Source organism: Scomber japonicus, chromosome 22 (assembly GCF_027409825.1).
Source record: "Scomber japonicus isolate fScoJap1 chromosome 22, fScoJap1.pri, whole genome shotgun sequence".
Classification (NCBI taxonomy): Eukaryota; Metazoa; Chordata; class Actinopteri; order Scombriformes; family Scombridae; genus Scomber; species Scomber japonicus.
Window position 1 is genome coordinate 3,384,690 of NC_070599.1, and position 25,082 is coordinate 3,409,771.

Here is a 25,082-nt window from a genome sequence, read left to right on the forward strand (position 1 = left end):
ATAAAGGATTCGTATGGTTTATCTTAAAAATGACTCAAAGTCAAGTGTTATTAATTTAAGATCACACAACTGTGACGGTCACTCATTTTAAAACAGGTTACTGAAAAACAGATGACAAACCCGAGAGAGTGGTTTATAGGATGCATCTCAGATTTCACACATAATTATACACCACATATAGTGTATATATTATGCATAGATTCTGAAGCTAAATGTGGCGCTAGTTGGTTTTCTAAGAGTGCTAGAAACTGAAATTGATAGTGTGTCTTCAAAGGCTGGCTTCAGAGGACTCCTCTTACTGTAGCTTTCAATAAAAACATCAACTCCATTTCTGACTGTCCTAAATCATAAAGGTTCAATGTGTAAGTATCATGAAGCTACATGCATTTATTTGTCATTTTTTATTGCCAATGAGAAGGACACAACCAGAAATCATATAGTATTTGACTGAATAATACACTTAATGAGCTTTCTTTTGGCAATACTTTTATTGATTGAGTCAAATTATGAATCTCCACGAGATGCAGCACTGGTAATATATTTTCAAAAATTGCCCTTAATATTTGATAGGCTGATGGTGTACCAGATACCTACAACATGCATGTTTATCAACAACCATTAAAAATCTGGACCAGCTAAAATTAATATATATAATGGCCTTCTATTGGCATATATTTCATATTTTCTTTGAATTGGCCAAGCGGTTTGCTTTATGCACTGACTGTTGTATCATCTCAGAATAGTTCCAGCAGTACGGGATCCGAAACAGGGCCTGTCGCCTTGTCTTCCTCATGTCTTGCTTTGGTCATAGAGATGATCTCAAACTGTTAGAGAAAAGGCATTCAAATACATACTAGACACGTTACATTTTATTATATACAGATGATGTACTTCTGTTTATGTGTGATCAATGGAAATCTGTACCAGTTCTAATCAAGGTCACTCAAGAATCAAGTTTTCAGAATATAATAAAAGACTTTTCTCTGAATTTTTAAGTGTGAGTGGCCAGCAGTAATTTAGAATGAGAATAGATTAGATAGGACTAGACTGAGTTCACTATTGTAAATGTATTCTAGCATTTCTCTTGTGTTTCTGTCTTGTCATGTGTATATGCTATGATAGCAGTGTACTGTATGAAATGTGTTAGATTCATTTGATTCATGTTGCTTCCCTGACATGCTCCGTTATTTTTAAAAATAAATAAAAAAAATAAAGTGACAAAAATTATGTACGATTTCTAAAACATCTACTCTTTCCCTTTTAGGATCCCATTTTGAAAGGTGACAACAGACCCTTATTATGTAAAGGTTTGACTTCTTAATGTGCACACATATAATTTTTGCTTCAAAGTAAAAATTTTCTTTGTGATCAGTTGAATCTCTGATGGAAGATTAATACTGTTCTCATGACACATGATTTTTCTGTACCAACAAAGAACACTTGTCATCACCTTCATCTGCTGAAGTTTGTCTTCTTTATGCATCTAGAAAAGGTTTACATTTTCCGGTGGCTTGACAAGTTCCTCTTTATGTGCTTCTGTCTTCCTTATTGTCCCGTGGTCTTGCATTGTGGGCTGCTGCCATACAGCTGATCTGGTGAGATATTAATCCTCTTCACGTTCAGCTCTGCAGCGAATGCTCTCGCCTTCTGGTAAAAGAAGAGAGAGAGCTCTCTGTCCTTCAGGAAGTTGTGGTAGATGGTGGCAAGGCGGGTGCACAGCTGCAGCTGAGACTTCTTGTTGCCCAGATCAATGGCTGCAGCTAGTGCCAGGTGGTAATATCCTGCTGCATCAAATGGGTCCTGTGGAGATAACAAACCATTCAAAACCATTGTGATGTTATTTAGTCACAGCTTCTTGGTTGATACAGAAGCTAAGAGCTCATGGTGACATTATTAAATCTTCTTGTTAATAAACTTTTCATCAAGTGGTAACGAAGAAAGAATTTCCCCATCATCTAGACAAAAGGAATATTATTCATTAAAAATAATGAGTAATCTTTTGTTAAACATTAAATGCAGTGGATTTGAGTCACATAAGTTGAATGTGATTGATTGTGATGGATTTAGACATGGGTTACAAAATCATTTCAACTTACACACATAATGACTTGTTAGGACTTGGACTTGACTTGGAACTTGTTGGTCTTCACTTGGGATGTGACTAGAGACTTACCATCTTCACTTCTGAATTTACTCAGGACTACATAGTGAAGACTTGGATTACCAGGATTATGCAAGACATGACTTTAATATCATCATTTAAGATGTGTGATTTATATCCAATATGAAAAGAATGTTGTGGAACAATCTTGGCATATTTTTCTTGACAAAAAAACTTTTTCATCATGCCAAGTTATAAGATCTTGGGGATTTAAAAATACTGCAACAAGGTTACTTTTTAATTCTATACATTAGGTCACATCCATAAAGCTTTTTAATAACTCTGAACAAAACCACGGTGAGCCTTGGATGTGTTGGTGACTAGCTTGTAAGCTAATATGTAAAATCAGTGTGCTGAGTTGTTGGAATATTTTTTTTCCATTTTTTACAGACTAAAGATGTTCCAGGTACCACAGAGTCATTGGAACTAAATATAGGAAGTAAACTAGATATTCTTCAGACTGAAACTGAAGCTAGTTCTTAGGTTTTCCAAAGAAGGGACTTTTTGGGTGTTAGGAAGCATGCCAGAGGAACAAAAATGTGTCCCTGGTTCCTCAAATGGTTCCTGAGCCCCTGTGGTGGAATCACAGGAAAGGCCTGCCATCTACTGTATTGTTATGGGACACAATTTAAAGTAAAAGCCCCTTTGGAGACTCTTTTCAGCTAATGATTGATGTTAGGGTAACAGTGTACCTATGGATGACTACAGGCATCAGTGGATTTTACATTGCCTGCTAACTTCCAGAATCACATGGTTCAGTAATCTATAACAGAGAAATCATTCCTTGTCTCCCATCTAATTCCTTACCTTCAGATCATAGAAAATGATGTCCCCCAGTGTCAGATACACCCTGACATAGTACAGTGTTTCCTCATCAAACTGCAGAGGTGTTGGACAGAGTGTCAGAGTCTTCAGGTAATGGTGTTCAGCCATTTCATACTGTTCCAGACAGTGGTACAGAGAGGCTAAGCGGTGGTAGGCCACTCGCTCATTCAGTCTCTCACCTGTGTGAAAAGACAAGGAGATGTAAGAGTCATCGCACTGCATCTATCATCTATCATCTGTCACAAACCATAAAACCTTTGAGTTGTAGGGTTAGGGTCAGGGTTAGGGTTAGGGGTTAGGGGTTCGTACCTAGAGTGATGCTGATGTCCAGTGCAGTGTGAGCAAATTCCACAGCTTCCCCATAGAGTTTCAGATTGAGCATCAGTTCAGTCAACTTATTACACAACCTCAGCTTGGTTTTAACACTGCTGCTCTTCACTGCGATGGGCAGAGCACGGTCCTACATTGTAGCAATACACACAGATAGTCTTAAGTGCTGAAAGCATAATTACACCCCATTAGTATTTAGGTCTTTTAGGTTTTGGCTTATTGCTACTTAATGACAAAAAGTAATGAAAAGTATGAAAATGCATGAAGATTGTGTATGTGAGTTCATTGTCATCATAAAAATGTGGCTGAGTAATGTAAAGCTATGACAGAATCAACTGAGATCAATATGAAGAAGGCTTGAGATGAGGTTCTACCCTGTAGAAGGTGATAGCCTTGTCGCGATCCTGGCAGCTGTTGAAGAAAATGTCTCCTGCGGCTTCCAGAAGCTTCAGGATGAACTTGGTGTCTCCTGTGCTCAGAGCGACATCCTGAGCTACCTGATAATGAGCAAAAAATACAGGCTGTTGTTCTTCTGCTTCTTCTACTTTTTGAGCTGTTTTTATCATTAGTTTATTACCAGTCTTTTCCACTTTGCTGTTTTTAAGTTACCATCAGTGAAACTCAACACCTCCTGCAGATGTTTCACATTAAAGGACGACCAGGATTGGGAGGGATCGTGCCAAATAAGCATCGGGAAGACTGACTTTTAGTGTGAAACATCTGTGACGGAAATATTTTTGAGACGTAGCTAAACAGCAGTCAAAAAAACTGAGAAAAAAGTGAGAACAGAGTGTGATATTACTATGTTGTACTAGTAATATTGAATGTTTAAATACTATAGGTAAACATAGAGGATGTGCTGAGTTTCCATTAAACAGACCACAGAGGGAATTTGAGATAAACACAAGCACATTTGAAATAAAGGCCTGCTTCTCTCCTCAAGTAAACACAGTTTAGATCTTCCTAAAGTTTAAAATACTGTTCTGATAGTTATGAAATAACTGTGATGTTCACACCTGTACATAAAGATCCACCAGCTCAGTCTGGCCCAGCAGGTGGTAGATCTTCCCAGCATGCAGCCAGCCGTACGCCTCCTTCTCCCTGAAGCCCAGGTCAATGAAAATACCCAGACTGCTCTTGGTGTAGTCGAGAGCTGCCCGGTGTGCCCTGAAAACATTCAGAAACAACCATGGCTGTTTATGTGTCACATGTTATAGACTGATATCAGATGAACAGAACAGTCAAACTGAAAGTGAGCGCGCCTGAAATATTTCATTCACCTGCGCATTCCCAGCAGACATAAAACTATAACTGTGGGTGTGTGTACTGCTTATCAGTTCAAATAACCATCACGCCATTCTTGCAAAGGCTTCCCATCATGAGCATGATGTAAAAGGAGGATGGCCACGGTATTAATAGCATGTGTCTATAGGGAGGGACTGAAACCCAGTCAGAACCCACTTGAAGCCCAAATAGGAAAACACAGGTGGCACCACCATGGAAACTGGACAAACCCACTTGGGACCCATACCTCCCCACTTTGGGGGGCAGCTCTTCCTAAAATCTACTGTCATCTCCACAGTTTGAAGTGTATTCAACTCCACATTGTTGTGACCGGACCACAGGGCCAGCTGATGAGGCTGATGAACAGACGGGTCTCCTGAGGTGCAGTCATTGGTGTGGAGTGAGAAGACCAGCGATGAGAGCTCTGCTGCTTCCTGTCAGTCAGGAAGTATGTGATCCACTGATGGTGGAGGGGGCACAGTGAGCCAGGTAAGTTTGGAGAAAAGGATTTCTGAAATGTTGGTGCTTACTGCTGAGTTGCAGGATATAAAACAGTCCCATGTTCCATAGAGAGCTGCTGCTTCTAACCAAATCTTTGCTTAACTTTTTAGCTGTGTGAAGATTGATGAAAAGGTTTGTGGAGTGTCTTTTCAGTATTCAACAGTTCCTCCCAGGTGATGAGGAAAGCTTCAAACTTTAAACTCAAACTCATCAATAATTGAACTCTCTTTAAAGTAACAGCTGTGATTTTGTTTCCTCTTTTTTATTTCTTAGTTAATAACACCTTTACATATAAGTGGCAGTTTAAAAGAACTTGTACACAGCCCTTTGTACTTGAGTGTGAGCAGCTGGAACATTTCAGTTACACACTCACCTGTCTGTGCCCAGACTGAGATAGAGCTGGCTAACAGCTTCCAGTGCATCCCCCTCCTGTCCTCTGTCTCCTGTGCTACTGAGCAGCTGGATCTGGTGCTGGCTGTAGATGATACACTGGGCCTGGTCTGGACTCTCACACCCGTACAGATGGCACAGATGTTTGGTTGCAGTGAGCTGGCCTGGCAATAAGTGATAGTCAGGTTTAGTTCATTTAAAGAGCAAAATAAACCAGATAACATTTGCACATAGTACAAAAAACACTGGATGTAAGTGACTGTGTAACTAACACTTACAGTCTAAAACATTGGCATTGATAGCCAACAGCAGTGCCCACTCATAGCATCCTTTCCCATAGTCCAGCTGCTGCTGCTTCACATAGTGCTGCCCCAGCTCCAGAAGCACTGTGATGAAGTTCACCTCATGACCTTCTTCATCCAGCTCAGAGAATAGTTGCACAGCCTCAGTCAGGTGCCTCTGTGCTAGTCCTTTAGCTCCAGCTTTCAGACACAGCAGCCCTTCATGAGGATAAAGGAGCACTGAGTCATCTCACACAGTCTCTTCACAGTTAAAGTCCACTGGAAAAATCATCAACAAAGAAGTATATAATACTGTTACCTAGATTAGCCTGAGCTACAGCCCAGTTTGGCATGTCCTCATACTCTTGGCAGATGTCAACAGCAGCTTCGTAGCTCTCTGCTGCCCTCCGGAGGTCACCCATGCATCGAAGGGCAACGCCACGCATGTTGAGGACCACACCTTAATGTGAAATAAAAAACTTTTACTTTACAATTCTACAGCTATGGAATAACCTGGGGTAAATTCTTTTTTTTTCATAACACACCCCTTTTTCTAAAATAATTTCTTTACATCTAAAATAAAATCTTTCTATATTTTACTTTGTGTTAGTTTTGTCTGTATTCTTTTAAAATCCTCATATCAAAGTTTATTAATATTCTACTTCTACTTCTATACTATTCAATTTATTCTGCCAGCTTGAATTTGTACAGAAGTTGGTTTACTGGAACTGGTTTACATAAAAGAGGCAGAGGGTCCATGTTTGAGTAGGCTGTCAAACAGTACTGCAAACTTTTGATCAGGAAAAGCAGTAAATTATATTATATTCAGGCAGATTTCACAATCAACCAGCATTTCCATTTAATATGAATGTATTTTGCCTCACATATCTATTTGAATTGTACATATGATGTAACATTTTTTTTCAGCTACTGTGATCAAGAACATCTTATATAACAGCTAACCACTTATTTTGGTTGTTCAGCGACAATGTGAAACCCACCCAAAACATAAGGTTGAATGGAAGTGCACAGTGCCTAATCTTTATTCAGCCTTTCAAGTTTATTAATTATCAAAAAATAGTCAAAAATAATCAAATGACCAGAGTCATACAAGGAACCAGATTTGTGTGTTCACTATTGAGGTAAATCTATTAGTACCTGTCTACTCAACAGCCTTGCTCCAATTTCCCATTTGTTTGGTTGTAACATGAGGTTTTAAATAATTGTCCAGTGGAACCAATTACCAGAGCTACTTATTTGGTGCAAACAAACTAAATTAAGCCTGAGCTGCTTGTAATTGTCATGGGTTGCCCTGGTGGCCAGAGTTTAAAGATCATGGCCATGTAATTGCACCTTTCATGCTTTGAGTCAAGCTGAGGATCTCTGTTGAATACCATGGCAGTAACCTATAAATCTCTCTTGCTCTTTCCCTTCATTTCCTTTCAGCTATATACTGTGTCACTAAAAAGTAATAAAATGCTCAAAGAATGTTTCTGATTGATCCATGCACCATTCTGTACTGTGTGGAAGGGCAATGTTGAACCTGGATACCTGAAAAATCTAATAGATGTTTATGACTGACATTTGGGTAGTAACCTATAATGTGCACTTTTGATTTGACTTCCAAAAGTAGCAGGTTAGAATTTAACCACAGAAACCTTAAAAAAACCCAACAGACCTTCCTGAGGTGTGGTGCAGTGTTCTGGCATGGAAGCTAGGACAGCATCCAAGATATCTAGGGCAACAACTGACTGGTTGTTGTCAATGTGAAGCCATGCTAGCCAGATGAGGGCACTGTTTCTCTCCAGGACAGAAGTGGGGAGTCGTGAGGATGGACTGTTGTTGATAAGAGCGTGCAAGTGTCGGATAGCGTGTCCAATCATTCTCTGCTTGTTAAACAGCTGGCAGAGACAAACAGTAAGCTGATAGCTCAACAAATGGTATTGGTCACTTCCTCCTCCTTGGACCATGGGAAAAGAGATGGCTTGGTGTAAATATGGAGCCACATGAGCCGGGAAGAAGGCTTCCTGTTCTGTGATCCCATACAATCTGTTGACATTGTCCAGAACTAGTACCATGCTGCTGAGGCAGTCAGTCAGTGTAGCAGAGGACTGCTGAGAAGCTCTCCTGGCTGAACTGACACTGAGGTGGGGAAGGCAAAGTTCGCTGTAGAGCCTTCCCAGGGTCAGGTATCCTTGGCTGGTGGAGATGGTCCATGTTTTGTCCGCTTCAGCACAAACAACAACTAGTCTCTCAAGATAAGGAACAGCCTGGGCACCCTCAGTTCGAGTCAAGTGGTGCTTCGCCAGTAGATAACAAGCCCTGGCTTCAGCCATTCTGTTGTGACATAGAACAGCTTTCTTGAGCATGTACTTGAGAACAGGATTATCCTCTATGCTTTCCAGACAGTCTGGGATGCCCATTAACAAGGCAACAAGCCGCTCCGCTACAGCAAAGAAACTTTCTGTATTTTTCTGCAAAACATATATGACAGCCAGGTTGGAATAGATGCTAGCCAACAGCCTGAGGTCCGTGAAGCTTTCACGTGGAACACTGAGGGCTTCTTCAAAGTAAACCCGAGCCTGGCTAAATTTTAACCTCCCAGCACAGAGCTTACCCAACAGGAAGCACAAACGAGTCTGTAACCAAAAGAGTCGCTTCTTTCTGGCAGTTTCCCTCGCAACACCAAGAAAGGCAATCAGCTCATCCTCATCAGAGTGACCACTGAAGGTGGAGGAGTTGAGGAGTTCAGGACTCTGTTCATACAGAGTGCCAAACTCCAGTTTGTAATCTTGTCCTTCCAAAAAAGAGAAGAGGGGAATGAAGTTCTCTGTGTTGTTGTTCCCTTCTGCAACTGGGTGAACAGTGAAGCAGGGAGGGTAGGGTTTTTTGGCCTCAGTAGGCACAGCTGATTCTTCTTCAATCCCATTCATAGTCGCACCAGAATCTGGGGAGGATTCTTTTCCTTGGTCAAGAATCCTCTGGATATTAGTTTTCAAGTGAGTATCAACTTTGCTTGAAGAACTGTCTGCAAAAGATTCATGAAGAAAAAATTGAATTAGTGATGAAACAGGGTTCTCTAAGATGGCTTTGACCCATCAAAAATAAATTCAAACAGGGTGGCAGAACTTACTTGGCACTTTTGTTTCAGAGTATTTGCAACCGAGGATATCTGGGGTTGAACAAGTACATGTAAGTAAATCAGAAAACACTGATTATTCACAATTCTGCTTTTAGGTTCAGATAAAAATACATTACCAAGCTTCTTTTATGAAAGATCTAGGGGCATTCATGGGTGTAAGGCAGTGAATACAACCTGTGTAAGCTACTCATCAAGCAAGGGTATGCTTGAAATTACCTGACTGTGTCTAAGCATGGTGTTGGCCACACTTGATGAAATGTGGAAAAACCTTCCATCATACAGAAAGGTAAGAGCTGATAAGCAACTTAAGATAATGGTGGATATTTTTGGACAGTCTCTCTCTCTCCACTAATATTCATGGTATTGCATTTGTTCATATGACTAGTGCTGGAAGTTAAGCAGGTGTGGTTAGTGGATTGTTGTTTGAGACAGTTACATAAATGGGTAGGTGTGGGTGAAGGGGATTTTAGATGCTGTTCAACTATTCAACAAGCACTTTCTTTAAACTACACTAGCACCTACAGATGCATGGTTTTAAAGGACAATTCTCATTTATTATAACTTGGTTTATACTGTAGTTTTCTATGGACTATGTTACATTGTATTCATCAAATAATGTAATCAATTAAATAGCGACATTATTACATTAGAGTCTGTTGATAAAAGACAGTTTGAGTAATAAGTTCACCCTTTGTGTTTGTTACTTCTTCTAAATAAGTGTGACTAAACTGGGTGTGTGTTTCTAATATGTCTAATCATCTAACTGCTCATGTTGCTTAACCCATTATACTTTTTTCCTCTGATGTTGGTGGATACTACGTCACCAGGACATTCTTTTTCTTTTTTCTTTTTTCTCCTTACTAAAATACATGCACTTTAGTGAAGCATGTGGAACAATGATGTCCTTGTTACCTCCCTGGCTGTCGGATTCCTAGATCTCAGCAATCTACTTGGTGAGTTATTACTGATAAAGACAAAACTACAAGCTGTGATCCAAGTTGCAATACACTCCATTTAAACTAGAACAAGAAGTACTCCAATGCTTTTACTTTCCTCACGTGACATCACAATCAGTCTTAAGGATTATTACAACAGTAGTTACTTCTTTCACTTTTGATCTAGAAAATATAAAAATGTGCAAACAAATCAGATCCTAAGTCACATGACTAAATGTATATGGCACTGCTTTTGACAGATCTGTATTTTTAAAAAATGTCCATAAAAGTAAATCAATGTTATGTTTAAGCTGAACCACCATTCACATAGAGCACATTAATAAGCTGATATGAGGTGCATATTAACTAGAGAGCAGGTTAAACATTTACCATGCACAAACATTTGCACCTAAAATAGAAACAGGGAAAATGGAAAATCTGTATAAATCATTAAGACTTTTCCATCTTACCTAGTTTGTAGTTATGACCAGTATCATTTTGGGATTTCTTCTTCAATAAGGCAGTTGTTTCCTTTATGATTTTGCTCTCTTGCAGACAGAAGAACCCTTCCTCTCTATCCAAACAAATATCTGCTGAACTAGAAAGGTGATACAAAAACATACAGCAGTTGCATTTATTGTAAAGTGATGAAATGCCTTTTTGTTTAGATGTTTCTAAGTGTACACTGGAAAGGTCAGAGAAAAATGTCATATACGTCATATACACAGTGACATATACTGTACAAAGATACATAATACATACATTTTGATGTATGTTTTTAGAATATTCATATTTGGAACAGACATTCCCGCAACTCACTTGGTAAAAGCCACATCATAGTAATATTCTTGATAAACTCACCTGTAGGTGTTACTGGAGGGTTTCACCACGTTTGTCTTGACCAGACCCACTTCTCCTGTTACCTCCTTCCTCCCTGTGAACCAATCAAAACAAGACACCAGAAGTCCCACGATGATGATACGATCACCGGATGCCACACTCAGCTCATCTGGACCCTCAGCATCATACTCCACAGCGGCCACACAAGTTCCTCTGGCTGAATGGGATGGAGAGAGAGGATACACAGAGACAGAGATAATACTTTACACTTTTTACAATTGATTGCTTCAATTTTAGTGTTTTTGTATAAATGTTTCCATCAATTTCATCCATCCATGAATCCATGTTGCACATTTGTCCTGTACTGTTTACTTTGAATAAATATTGACTGTGGCAGTTCTAAATTAGTTTGCAAAGTAAGAACAAATTCATGTGAGAACATATTTATCAGTCCTGGATTTGTGCTTAAAATGTTCGTATGTAGAGTTTAAGCATAGATTTGTGTGAATGCACAGTTTGTGAGCCTGAGCCCAACCACCTGGCAGAGGGAAACTGATTTCAGCAGCTTGTCTCTGTGATCTCATTCTGTCAGGCACTACTCAGAACTCATGGGTGAAGGTGAAGGAGTTATAGGCTGTCCATAATAAACACCATGATGACTGCACCTGGTTTGAGGGCATCTTAGGCCAAAGATCATGGATTAACTTTGAAGTTGTATCATCAGATCTATGACTGAATGTCTTGGATAATCAGGTAAAGGGTGCTAAGAGAGTACTGACATCATATGATGAGAGTGATATATTCCAAAGTTTATCAGCACAAATAAGACACAGATACTGTAGGTCAAGCTGTTGAGCTGTTACCCCCATCTCCAGCTTCATCGCTGTATGCTTACTACCACATAACAGAGAAAGATAACAAGAAAGTGTTTTTTTTTTTTTCAGATCTTGACACTGGGTGATGTTTATGATACAGCACCGCCACACATCAATGGTGATGCCAGTAACATTATTAAAGTGAGGGGTCTTATTCAGGAGTGGTGGTGAAATTGATCTTTAAGCCAAATCAACCCCATGCTTCACATATACTTAAATATTTGGCTAGAATTGAAATATAATCAAGAAACTTTCTTCATTTCAAATAATTGTGTAAAATTATTGTCTTGACAGCAATAAATCTTCCTCCATGACCCCTTCCATTGTTGACTGTAAACTAAAAACATAATTCATGTTTGTATAGATTATATTTAACAAACCCATATTCTCTCTCATTTCGATATAAAGGTGAAATCATTCTCTACAGCTTTAACATAACTTACCACACTGCAGAGGGAAGTCACAAGCAGGTTTCCCATCACCAACTAAAATGCTCTCTGCACAAGATTTAAGAAACCATCTGTGGACAGATGGCATCATATGACTACAGAGAAAAACAACAACCTGACATGTACAATCACAGAACAGTGAGATCAGTCACAATACACTCCTATATGTGGATGTGACTCACTGATGAAAAGGGATAACTGGTTCCAGTACAGGGTTGGGTGCAGTTCCCCGGTTTCCATCAGCCAGGCATAAGACGGTCCAGCCTGAGCCCAGGAAGGGAGGCTCAAACTGAGCTATGTCTCCCTGCTCCAGGTACAGGTCTCCGCCAGAGGTGGAGCTGTCAAACATCTGGTTGGCAATACAACTAGCAAACAATGAACCTGTGGACACAGAGACAGAGAAAGAGGAAGTGAAATGTAACCATGAACAATTTTATTTTTTTAATTAGTATGTTTTTCATTCAGTTTTTAACATTGTAAAAAGGTAATATTAATGGTGCTATTAATTAGTGCAATGATAACTTGAACATGTTCTGATCTGCACATACCAGAAATTAAAAACAAAACCATAACATGAACATATGGCAAAATACAGTTAATCGCTTGCTGTTAGCCTCTATCTTAAACGTTTCTAATGATGTTTGCTCAGGTGTTATCATGTGACCTAAGAGTGGAATTTAAGTCATATGACAACAGGTGGCTGTGTATGGACAGAGTATTTACAGTACTTTTACATCTAACCAGTTTAGTTTTGATTCAACTGAGCTGTGATGCTTTTGCTCATTTAGTTTAGTCAGTTGAACTCTTGTGTGGGCCAAACAACCAGACTGACACTGTCTGAAAAGGAATGTCACGGTCTGCTTCAAAGCAGACTCTGGTGCGGTTCATTTGTAGTGTCAAAGCAAATGGACCAACCACAGCATTTTATCATAGTAGACACGTGATCTTAGCATTAATTCAAAAGCTAAACTACTATTAACCCATCTGCTGTTCATGAACTGCAGTTTCCTCTATCTGTATAAATGATGTATACCCTATACAAGATCATTTTGTGACCCTGATACTTCGGACAGTGTGTTGAGCTTGTATCCTACTTTGTGTATTTTCAGTTCCCAAATACAAATTTCTGTCCCCTTAATATTATGGTCCAAAACACTTCCTTTTGTACAAGTTTGTCTGTTCATCTCCAGTTGTGATACACAAGTACCAGTTGTGGTCTCAACTAATAATTTGATTTCCTCAAGTGGGTCTATTTAGTGATGCTCATGCAGGATCAATACCTTTCAGTCCATATGACTTCAAAGTTAAAAAACAGATGTTGTTTTTTTTCCAAACAGCCCTTGTGAACACAAAGCGGACCAGAACTAAAAGGCAACAATGTATCTTCTTCTTTCATTAGTACATACCAAATTAACCAAAGTATAGTTGTGCACCCTTAAATAGTCTAGACAGTCCATGTATGGGAGTCCCATTGAGATACTTTTGGTGGTCCTCATTGATCTAGCAGTGGTCATAAATCGGAGTGAGATTCTCATAATCCACACCTGTTGGGCAACTGCACTTTCTGCTGGACCTCCTTCTATTCTCCTCTTCACTGACAAGATGTTCTGCTCTTTCTAGGAGGGTTATGTTGTGAGTGGATAGTGAAATGGGATACTGGACGCTGAAGGTATTCATCTCTAAGGCAAAGACCCTCTTTGAACAGGAACCTAACACTAATGCTTTGAGTTGAGAGTATTAACCACATACTGGAACTTCATCACCTACCATCTTGCATGAGGATGCCTTTGTAGAGAAGGTTCAGTGTGTCCTCCTGAATAGAAACCTCAATAGCAATGTCTTCTTCCAAAGAAGTGAGCCAGAACTTTTGGTCTAACAACAGATTCTCTATGCAGTGACCCAAGAATCCTGCAAGAGAAGAGGATGATTCTATAGATCATACTTTATGTTCATATTGTAAACTGCAAATAGTGGAACAATAGCTTTACATCTACTGATAGTTGCTACAGCAGCAGCAGCAGAAATAGTAGTAGTGACATTACATTGTGTGGTTGTGTTCTATCCAGTACATCATCAGGAAAGTAAATACTCAGCCAGCATGTGGGGCCCACATGGGTTCAATGCAGGCTATGTGGGTACTGAGTGGACATGGAATTGAACTGGGCAAATTTTGTGGGTCCCACATAGTTTCAGTAATATGGGCCCCACATGTGAAATTCACCCAAATGGGCCCCAGCTGAAACCCAGTCAGAACCCACTTGAAGCCCATTTGGGCAAACACAGGTGGGGCCACCATGGAAACGGCTTACAAACCCACATGGGACCCATATTTGCAGCCCAAATTTAATAAAAAAATAATTATAACTATTAGCTTTCACAGTTTTGTATTACTGCAATTGGTAAATTATAAATCCAAAATTTACTGGCAACTATGTTGTTCTCACATTCCAAACCTACCTGCTGTATAATATGTGGTGAACTTCCATATTTCCTCAAATGTTTTAAAAGTCACATATATCACTTTGTCTTCACTGTTGATGGAGACAAGATGAGCAGACAACTCCTACAGACAGAAAGAGAGAAGATTTAGTTTAATAGCAGATTTTTGTATTTATATGTACCTATTGTATGTATTTTTGCCAATATATTGATTTTGTTTTGAAAGTCACCTTAAAATTGCGTAATCATATTTTGTAATTACAGCTTGAGAGTCTAGTGGAATGGAATTGGAACACACTAAGCAGACAGTGTGGGTGGATGCTTAAATACTTTCTCTGATGTAAAAACTTTCAAATCACCTTTCAAATTTAATAGGATGTGACTAAAGGTGGAGCACAGCCACTATTTTCTACCAAGGATCAAAGTACTAACTAAAGAACAGATTTGAGTTGAAATCTCTTTAACCTAAATGTAACAATTTTCAACACAAAACCTAAAGCTGTATTACTTCAATTTGGCCACTAGGAGGCAACCTGCAAAACAAGCAGTCAGACAGTATTTCTGATTCATTCATACTTAATGAATGAAGTACATTTTTTTCAGATTAAAATACTTAGAGGATATAGATATAGCCCTGTTAACCATGTGTGTGTGTGTGTGTGTGTGTGTGTGTGTGTGTGTGTGTGTGTGTGTGTGTGTGTGTGTGTGTGTGTGTTGGCATGTGCTGTACCATGAATAGACTGTTGACCTCGCTGCTGTCAGCCTGCAGAATGTGCAGCTTCCCTCTCAACATTTCCTGTGACTCCTCATCTGCAGGAAGACGCTGTGGACCCCTGACCACATCCAGCAGCATGGGCAGAGCTGCAGCACAAAACACAGCACATTTATCACATGCTTTATAGTGGGTGTGAAGTCAGTCAAACTCAGGAAATGATGTTATCATGACTTAATATAGAGATATCACCATACACAGTACATCAGCCAATCAGTAACTAGATACAAGTTTATATTTTATGTCCCTTTAAGTGTCATATTTATGGGATCCTTATTAAAATGTGTGTTTATGTTTTATGGTTATGAGCTGATATATCTTATCTCTAATAGTGTTTTGATTTCTTTACCGATTTCTTTTAATAATAAATTACATAGCTATGTGTGTTTCTTGCAAGTCCACCAGAATGCTTTTTTTCCTCTGGTTCATTTTATATTGCGTGAGAAAGGTAAATCATTTGTAATGGTGTGAAGTTGTGCCCTTTATATTTTAAAGACTGCGACTTTTTACTGTGTTCCACTTATGACAAAGGCAACTTGTGTGGCTGTTACTGGCTGCTATGACAAAACCAGGAAGTGTATCATTACAAGACCTAACCATTTTTATTTTTTTTAACTCAAATTATTTGACTTAAACATCAGTAAATTTAGGGTAAAAAGGTGATTTTTAAGGTTATCCTACATCTACAGTACTTGAGTAGAGTAATTTGGTTATTTTTAACCTTATTGGCAGTTTAATGTGACTCCAGTTCTTGTTAATATTTGCAGAAAATAAATGAGCTGAGCAGTTACTGCTGCTGTAGCAAACTGTGATACTGATGCCAAAACACAGCATTACAATATATACAGCATATATAATACTTAAATATAATGGTAATGCAAGAACATAAGTTTGTTGTATTTGTGTGACAGAATTTTAAAAGAAAATCTTTACTTGTAAATGAGTCTGAAACAAGATTGTCCCTTATGTGACCAATTTAGTTTAGTTTTAGAACTTCATGAAACCATAAAGCATTTAATATCATTTACCACAATATGTACAAACCTGATAATATGAACAACAGAGCTGACCAACTATTTACATTTCTGTTGTTATTTGGTGAGTGAGATGAATGGTGGGAAAACTTGGTGGTTGTTATATTTTCATGTTTTGGGTAAATTAGGACATGATACTGTGCAATAGTGGGTGTTTTTCTCCAAAAATGAATGGTATAAAAGCTAAAAATACACTCTCTCTGCTCTCTGAAACATGAATCAAGGTTTAATCACATTTATTGATCAGTCAGATCGACCATTGATGCTTTCTAAACACATCTGTGGTTTAACATTTTTTATGAGGAGATTCTTGGACCTAGAACACACTGCCAGGGCATACAATATGAACAGCATGTATGATTAAATATGAAGCCACATGATGAAAATACATAGTGCCACTGTCATGTGACAATGACACTGTGTGACTGAATCACAGATTAATAAGTGACTTCAGACGAGCTCAGAGGTTCAAGGTATAAAACACTTCAAAGCCTGTCACATGACTGTCCACTGAGGTCACGTTAGTTTTACAGGACATATGTTTGCTTATGATTGGTCGGGGGAAACAGTACTACAGCAGTTCTTTTATGGTTCATTTTCTCTTATTTTTTCTTATTCTGCCTAGTACAGCTACAGTACTCTTATAGAGCAAAATCATCAGTATGTTAGTTCAAATTATATGATTGAGTGTAATAAATACTGCAGCCTACATGTACATCATGTAGGGGCTGCTTAAGAGCCTTTAAGGGGTACAACATTTAAAAAAAGAGAGAATTGAGTAAATAACATGAAAACATTTATTTATACCTTAAAGACTGTGTAAAGTGAATTCAGACATTTTCTTCTAAACACATTAAATAGGTCATAAATGTATTTCTAAAAAAGGTGTAAAAAGCATTTCAACCATTTGAATTGTGGAGCTAGGCTTCACAAACTGTGTTTCAACATTTCTGTGTTCAGGATTTAGTGGGCGGGTCTGAAAATCATAAACCCACCCCTGCTGCTGTAGAGGTATAAATACATTCAGCACATACTACTACTACTACTACAGTCTACAGTTAGCCAGTTAGCTGAGTTAGCCACCGAGCTAGCCACTGAGCTAGCAGCTGAGTTAGCAGCAGAAACAGGTGACACTTGGTAGGGGGGCGGGCACTCCCACAGTGTTTGGGAGCAGAGAAAGAGGCTGAGTTTTACAAAACTATGAAGCCTAATTTCATATATTTGGTGATTTTTTTAATCATTCAAATTTGGCAGGGTGGTTAACAACACACTTTTCTGTGGTATGTCAAACTCAGAACACATATTTATGGTTACCTTACATGAACTTTAAGAGGTTACATTTTCATTCTTCAGGAGATTTGCCTGTTCATCATGAGCGAATTAGGGATGGAGATGTCATTCACTGTTTGTCAGTTACTTTGTGATAAATTAATGAATTGATGAATATAAAATGAAAGGCCTCAAGTTTACTGCATTTGTACCATACCTACAACAATGTACCTGTGGTTTTACATGTTCCACCCCATTTCCTAAAAACTACACCACTGCTATGAAGTTACCTGTTGGGAAGTTCTCCTCTGGTGCTGACAGAGTTCTCTTCAGAGTTGAAGCATCTCTGGAGAAACCACGCACTGTTACACACATGAAGACACAGCATTGAAGTCACACACATGGAACCACAATTTGGAAAGATTTCACACATTTCACATGGATAGAGGAGGCATACTACAAAACTAACTGAAAAGGCTGATGTGTCTTCATTATCTTTTTCACATGAAAAAAGACAAAAACAGCCATGAACAGAACTGACTGTCCTGTCTACATTTAACAGCATCATAGTGTGTAAACCCTATTTTGTCTTACCTTAAATACCATCTATTTACTGTTTAATAATAATTCAATGAAGGCATTGTTAATGGTATTATGAGGGGATAGTAAATGGATTGTTAAATAGTAATACATTCCACCAACACAGCCACATGGCCATCAAAGTAGCCAATTTTAAAAATGTTATCTGCATGGTTTCAATATACTAGAATCAATTCAATAAAGGTAAAATGACATTGTTAATCCAGATTTGGGGTGAGCCCCTTTATTTGACCTATGTGGGGAAAAAACATGTTTTATTTATAAAACTTGAATGAAATATCCTGTAAAGACAAGCTGAGAAGAGTAAAGAGCAGCTGTATCCCTTTATGTCTGCAGACAATAAGAGCATTTTCTTTAAACTGTGAATAATAGTGACATACTGTACATCCTGTCAATGAAAGTATGATTGATAGGATAAGGGCCAAGGGCCATTTAAAAGGTGCTAAACTAAAATGAATGAAATGGTGGCTGTAATGTTAACTTTGTAAATTATGAAGAGTTTTTACCCCTTAGACACCCTTAATCCATCTAACCCATAATAAACACTTCATGTATTACAATCCATTACTGTATTTATTAAACTAGAACTTTAAACTCTGCATTTTAACCTAAACAGGAAACACTTTTCTTTGACTATCCATATTTTGCATTTATAAGCTATAAACTTTTAATAAATAGGTTATAATACACTGCAGTGTAGTTATAAGCAGATATGAGGACATTGTTAGTGTTTATTATAATTATAAGCTCTATTATGAAGACATTCTATATTATTACAACTGGGTTTTACTGTACTGTCATTCATCATCTGATTATAGGAGCCCACAGAAAGTGTTACACATTAATACTTATGCTTACAACTCCATTAAAGTGTGTTATAAACCATTTATTAACTGTTGATATACTACATGTGTGGAGTTAAAATGTTACAGTGTGTGTAGTGAGGTGTGTCAAAAGCTAAAGTTGGAAAAAATTAATAATAATAAATGTACCAGTGGTTTTACTACAAATGACATAAACTTTATACCACAGCTAACCACTTTGTGTTTTATTAAAGAAGTTTCCAGTGAAAGTGTTATAGTGTTTAGTCTACTCTCTCATAGTCACCATCACACATACTATTACAGTGACTGAAAATGACTACCTAGAACTTCTATAGTTAGGTTAGGTAAGTTTTATTTTACGATCATTTACAACATAAATTCACAATTATTTCCATGAATCATTTCTTGTACAGATGCAAACAAAACCAAGATAAGAGAAAAAGTGATAAGATATATAAACAAAACAATTAATATATCATCATTCTTTCCTCATCCCTATATGTTTCTCTTACAAATTATTTATTCTCTTTTATTTTCTTTGACCAAAAAAAAAAAAAAAAAGGTGTAGACTGAAGCCTAAGCTTATTTTGTCTTCCCTTTTTAAAAACATGAATTCAGTTTCTTCAAACATAACTTAGGTCAGTAGCAGGGACTTTTAAACATGACAAAGTAAAATAAATTAACACTTTAAGTTCTCATAACAAACTAACTAAGTAATAGTACTAACTATAGTATTATAGCAGTAACTTTTAGAGGAGTCTTACCTATTCTGCTGTGGCGGCGGCTTCTCTCCGCCATGTCCCGCTGCTGCTGCTGCTGCTGCTGCGGCTGGCCGGCAGTAGAGCCTCGCTTCGTCCTGGCTGACATTTCCCTCACAGGCTGAGCAGTCAGCAGCTCACATCACATGTCTGAGGTGAGACAGACAGCTTCTAAACCTCTGTGTAACACAGGAGAGAGGAGGGAGGAGTGTCAAGCTGACCACAGCTGACCCGGTTCACTCTTTCAAAATAAGTGTGCTGTTGTTGACCTGTGAATGACACGATGATCTGCTTCACGTTCATACTGATGAATTATTCATTAGCATTATGATCAGAAGAAAGAGAAACCTCTATGAAGATATATTAGAAAACAAGTTACAGTTACAACAGCTTGTTGAGTTTCATATTTGATTACTATTACTACTACTGTACACTACCACAACCACCACTACTACTAGCTACCACTACTACTACTACTACTACCACTACCACAACCACAACCACCACTACTACTATTAGCCTTCTACTTCTACTACTATTCTTACTAAAAAAGTAGTAGCCTACTACTAATAGCCTTCTTCTTCTACTACTACTACTACTCCTCCAGCTACTCCTCCTAGTACTACTCCAACTATTACTACTCACTGCTGCTACTCCTAGTACTATTACTCACTCCTTCTAAAAAAAAAAGAAAAAAGATGAAGGCATTAGGCATTAGTAGATTTTATAATCTTATTCCTCTGTGCTGGTTCATTTGTAATACATATGTACCAAGTTTATATGTACACGACTTAATAAAAACATTACAGTTTATAGTCACATGTGTATATGACAATGTAAATGTATGTTCTCCTTCTTTGTTATTAATTAAAATATTTACCTGTTCAATTATTCATTTGAGTATGTCCTATTATGTGTATCATTATTTGAGTTGGACTCTTATTTATTGCTTTTACTATAATTGATGACTTATTTATTTTTATTTATATTTATTTTATTTATTTACTCATAGTTTTATGTAACAATATTTTTATTCAACCTCAGTTTATTAGATGGTCATACAATGCCAATAGGCTTTAATTTTGAAGTTACACTTGCCTGATTTCCTGTACTGTCAGCTTGACTTCAACTCTTGACTGACCTGTCTACAACACTGAAGCACCTAACCATCTCATATAGTATGTATGTGTGACTCTAAGCTGTATATGAACATATTAACACTGTTCTTTCATCTTTGAAAGAATTCAACACAAACAACATCCTCTTCAATCAACTCTGCCGTTTTCAGGTTAATAATCACTCACTGAACAAATAAAGCTATTTCCAAATCAGTAAATATGCTGACAGTATTCAGTATAAAGTGCTGCAGAGGCTTCTGTTTGATTCATTCTGTCACATAGAGAAAGTTACCAGCCAACAGTTATTTCCTAAACAGAAGCAAACTTATGAGGTATTGTCTTAAACGCTCTCACACAGTTTTCCTCTCTGTCTGCTTGTGTGTGGGTTTGGTCAGTGTAGTGTTCAGGCCAGTCGTTTTAATCCTGTGTGTGTGTGTGTGTGTGTGTGTGTGTGTGTGTGTGTGTGTGTGTGTGTGTGTGTGTGTGTGTGTATGTATTCCCTCAAACATCCCAGGAACAGACTCAGCATTTCCTTTCCTCTACTCAATTCCTCTGTGACTTGCCGCCAAGCAGCAGCAGCAGTAGCAGCACAGTTGCTCTTAAACTGGAACAACACTGAGGAATTTATAACAGACAGTCACAAGATAGATGATGGCTCAGCACTTAACCAATACACATTCTGCAAGGTGTCTGGAAAGTAGTCATATAAAATACAATCTTTTTATTACACTTAAAGTCAGCTGCCAGATGACTGAGTGGTATAAAGTACAAGAGTTTTTAGAGTGGGAGTGTAAATCCTTATAAATATGATCCCTGCTTTACATTCTTCTTTATGGGTTGTCACTAAAAGTCGAGAATTTTAAAATACTCTGCAATAAAGTTACTGGTCAGCAATTTCACTGGTTGATTATTTACTTTAAGAAGGTGCAGCATCTGATATTTTAGCCACTTGGGGGCAGCAGAGCAAGCTCACAACTTACTGTTAACCACCTTGCAATACCTAAACAGAGAAACAGTAGTGTTGTAGTCAAGTTTGTGTTCACCTAATGAATGTAAGTCCAGTATTAACTCCCCTTTTAGCTCAATGTTCATAAAAGAGCAGTTGTGGGCTTTAATACCAAAAACAATGAGCTAAAAGCTCAGTGAAGAGTAAGAGCTTCTAATAAATCAGTGTGAGTGACACCTTCCACATTACACATTCATCTGATCCAGCCATAAAAAAGAAAAGCTTATTAAAAGGGTAGGTTGACTATTTTTTCAGGTGTCCATATGAACAGTAAAGAGGTTTTCCTCTCTGTAATCATTCCGCCTGTTTATTTAAAAGATTTTCAAATGTGCTTTCAATGGAAGTGATGGAGGACAAAATCCACTCCACTCATTTAAAAGTAGATGATCATCTTCTATTGAGCTTCATCAGTGTGAGTTAGTCATATCAAGTGATATCTGACACATTTACAGTCTGTTTATCAGTAAATTCCCTCTTAGTGTTTCCTGTTGAGCTGTGGTGGAAGTATAGTAACAAGAAGGCTTTGCTACTAAAAACACTGAAATGTTGAAACATAGAAGATGAAGATTTGACTCATTTGGACGCTGAAGCTTCATATTAACTTCAGATCTACTTTTAAATCCATGTTTCCACAGAAGGAGGACTGTGGATTTAGTCCTCCATCACTTCCATTGTAAGTACATTATGAAGAGATCTTCTAATGGTCAGTATGAACAGGAGGAATGATTACAACAAGAAAAACAGGTTTCAATGTTTACTTGAACTGACTGTTGTTTTAAGACTTGAAAAAAAGTAAATCTGTCCTTTAAAAAGACTTGATTAAAGCCTTTAATTAATGACTTACTACTCACTGTAATTACTGTAGAAAGTAAGAAACGTATGAATGTATTCATGGATTAAACCAACATTTATAACTGGATTATGACCAAATACTGTAGGATAAATGTCTTCCAATTTCATTACTTGGCAACCAAGTTTTACTTCTTATTTATGGATTATAACTAATCTATAAAAAAAAAAACAACAAGTATGCCTTACTAGAATATAGCATATTAATATATATAATTAAATAAGCTAATATAATAATTAAATATAATGATCAGTTGGTTTCTTGCTGCATACTTCAGAGGGCGCTATTTATAAAAGCTGCTCTAAACTCTGCTGAATTGAGCCATTTTTGCAACTCTGTTAAGTGTTTCCTTAAATATGTCAAGCAAAATAATAACATCGAAACATTTTCCGTTTCTTGCTTTCAAAAGAAAACTCTTTGACGATGTTCTGTGCCCAGGAAGTTGTTCGAAATAATAATATTTTTGTTTTGAAGGCAGACTCCTTCTACATCCGGTGGTGCTCACGCTAACCCTGACCAACTTAACCAGCTGTTACTGTCTTTGAGCATCACCCAAACATTAGCCTGCTGGGTAGCTACTAGCTAGCACAACTCTTCTACAAACAGCTCATTAGCCGAGCTTCATCTATGAGTCGCAAAAGAAATCACAGTTTCGCTGAAACGAACCTGTCCCCTGAACTCCACGGCGCCTTCATGGAGCCTCCAGGGTCAGCGAACCGAGCCGACACCGATTTCCTGGAGCTGGAGCCCGACGAGGAGCTGCTCTGCTCGGTCAGCGACATAACCGAACACCTCGGTAGAAACATCACCGCGGTGCTGGAGACAGCGCTGTCTGACATCCGCAAAATGGTCAGCATTAGAGTACGAGTCTTGAAAATGGAGCTACGCGAGAAGACGGAAGAAATTGAGGTATTAAAAGCGAGGCTGGAGACAGGACAGAGGGATGGTAGAGACCCTTTCACCGGTGCTACCAGCATGGAGTCATCTTCAGAGGCTGGCTTCAGGAAACCAGAGCTCAGCTCCGGCACCAAGCACAACAGCGCTGACCCCCGCAGAGCCAAAGCTGTCATGCCCGGCGTGAAGAAGGAAAATATAGATGCTATTTGTGACTATCTCATGAAGGACAAGAACTCGAGGGGCTGTGCAGATATGGAAGGAGACCAGAGCAGCCAAGCGAGCGGAGACAGGGACGCTCGCCAGGAATCGGATCCGCATTCCCTAAACCTGTGGCCGGAGAGCGGGATGGCTGGCTCCGGGCCTGGACACGGAGACTCAGAGTCAGCTACAGATGACATCTTCAGTATGCTTCCCTCTGGTAGTAAACGCATCTATGACTATGAGTGGATAGCACCTATGGAGTATTCTTCAGACCTGAAAGGTAAACACAGGCCCACAACTGAGGTTTGTATGAGGGGACAGAGGTGTCCGTATTACTGAGGACACTGCTCAATATGGTCATACTCTAATATCACTATATTGTTGACCAAATACCTCCATGTACACACACACACACACACACACACACACACACACACACACACACACACACACACACACACACACACACACACACACACACACACACACTTCAGCTCTATATTTCAGCAATATTGTAGAGATCACTATTGGTGCTGCCACACTATATTTACACAATGAGATTTTTTGATAAATAATCAGTAGTAATATATGGATGTAATGATAAAGTTATAAAGTCATAAAACAGGTGGAAGTCTTGGCAAGTTCAGGAGATATTACATCACTGCTTTTTAAACCAGGAAAGGATCAGACTTATGCCACATCAGGATATTATGATATTTAAAACTGCAAGATAATTTTGTCTAATTTCACAATGTAGATATAATATTGCCTAATCCTATGGAAGTTTATTTGTGCCTGTAATAGAAATAAAAATCAGAATGATGAAAAAGTCACAATTTGGAACTTTTAGGTTAAAATGATATGTATGTCATGATTATGATTTAGTGATGCACAGTTTTAAGCCTCAGTGATGATACAAAAGTAGAGCAGACATCAGCTGCATTGTAGAACATTACAAATCTATGTTGTACACTGAAGTACACAAGTTGCCTTCACTATGGTGACACCTGCCCAAGAGATCATAGAATCTGTAACATCTTCAAATTATAGTCATCAAAGTCCTTTAAAATAAAGTCTAAAATCTATAAAATGTAAACTCACCATCAGACTGTTACACAGTGTTAACAGACTGCTGTTCTGTGTTGTAATGAGCTGCTCCAACAATAAACTGACACAAAAAGAGCTAATTCCACAAGACTCTGCTCCATGAAATTTGTTTAGAAATCTCCATTAAAATCATAAGCTGACTCAGCAAGTTATTCCTGCTAGGTTAAATGAAGTACTCTACACAGCACTGTCAC

General features: G+C 38.3%; 2 protein-coding genes across 3 annotated transcripts in view; one reads left to right on the forward strand and one right to left on the reverse strand.

Annotated features, from left to right (window-relative positions):
* Window positions 1-402: 402 nt before the first annotated feature.
* LOC128384264 (SH3 domain and tetratricopeptide repeat-containing protein 1) lies at window positions 403-19,767 on the reverse strand. 2 transcript variants are annotated; one of them, XM_053343808.1, is made up of 19 exons: window positions 19,716-19,767; window positions 17,818-17,889; window positions 15,183-15,313; window positions 14,471-14,576; window positions 13,781-13,921; window positions 12,196-12,394; window positions 12,008-12,084; window positions 10,711-10,906; window positions 10,320-10,447; window positions 8,906-8,944; window positions 7,451-8,800; window positions 6,092-6,232; window positions 5,770-5,991; window positions 5,475-5,655; window positions 4,333-4,483; window positions 3,691-3,813; window positions 3,296-3,446; window positions 2,969-3,165; window positions 403-1,800 (listed from the first exon to the last, which is right to left on the reverse strand). In XM_053343808.1, exons 1-19 carry the CDS (start codon window positions 19,747-19,749, stop codon window positions 1,546-1,548), a joined length of 3,894 nt encoding a protein of 1,297 aa, XP_053199783.1. In that variant the 5' UTR covers window positions 19,750-19,767; the 3' UTR covers window positions 403-1,545. The 2 variants fall into 2 exon arrangements, with proteins under 2 accessions (XP_053199783.1, XP_053199784.1); XM_053343809.1 differs by lacking the exons at window positions 13,781-13,921; window positions 14,471-14,576; window positions 15,183-15,313; window positions 17,818-17,889; window positions 19,716-19,767 and having other exon boundaries at window positions 10,711-10,900; window positions 12,004-12,084; window positions 12,196-12,335.
* Window positions 19,768-23,133: 3,366 nt separating this feature from the next.
* The window catches only part of znf16l (zinc finger protein 16 like), a 9,445-nt gene continuing 7,496 nt past the window's right edge, over window positions 23,134-25,082 (forward strand). Inside the window, exon 1 of the mRNA XM_053343499.1 lies at window positions 23,134-24,061. Coding sequence (XP_053199474.1) covers window positions 23,311-24,061 — 751 coding nt within the window. The 5' untranslated portion in view covers window positions 23,134-23,310. The remainder of the gene's footprint in view (window positions 24,062-25,082) is intronic.

Coding starts and splice junctions, on each gene's coding strand:
- LOC128384264 (XM_053343808.1), bottom strand. CDS start 19,749: ATGGCGGAGAGAAGCCGCCGCCACAGCAGAATAG. Junction 10,448..10,710: donor CCCTCCAGTAACACCTACAG/GTGAGTTTATCA, acceptor TCACCTTTCTAG/TTCAGCAGATATTTGTTTGG. Junction 3,166..3,295: donor GGACATCAGCATCACTCTAG/GTACGAACCCCT, acceptor CTTTTCACACAG/GTGAGAGACTGAATGAGCGA.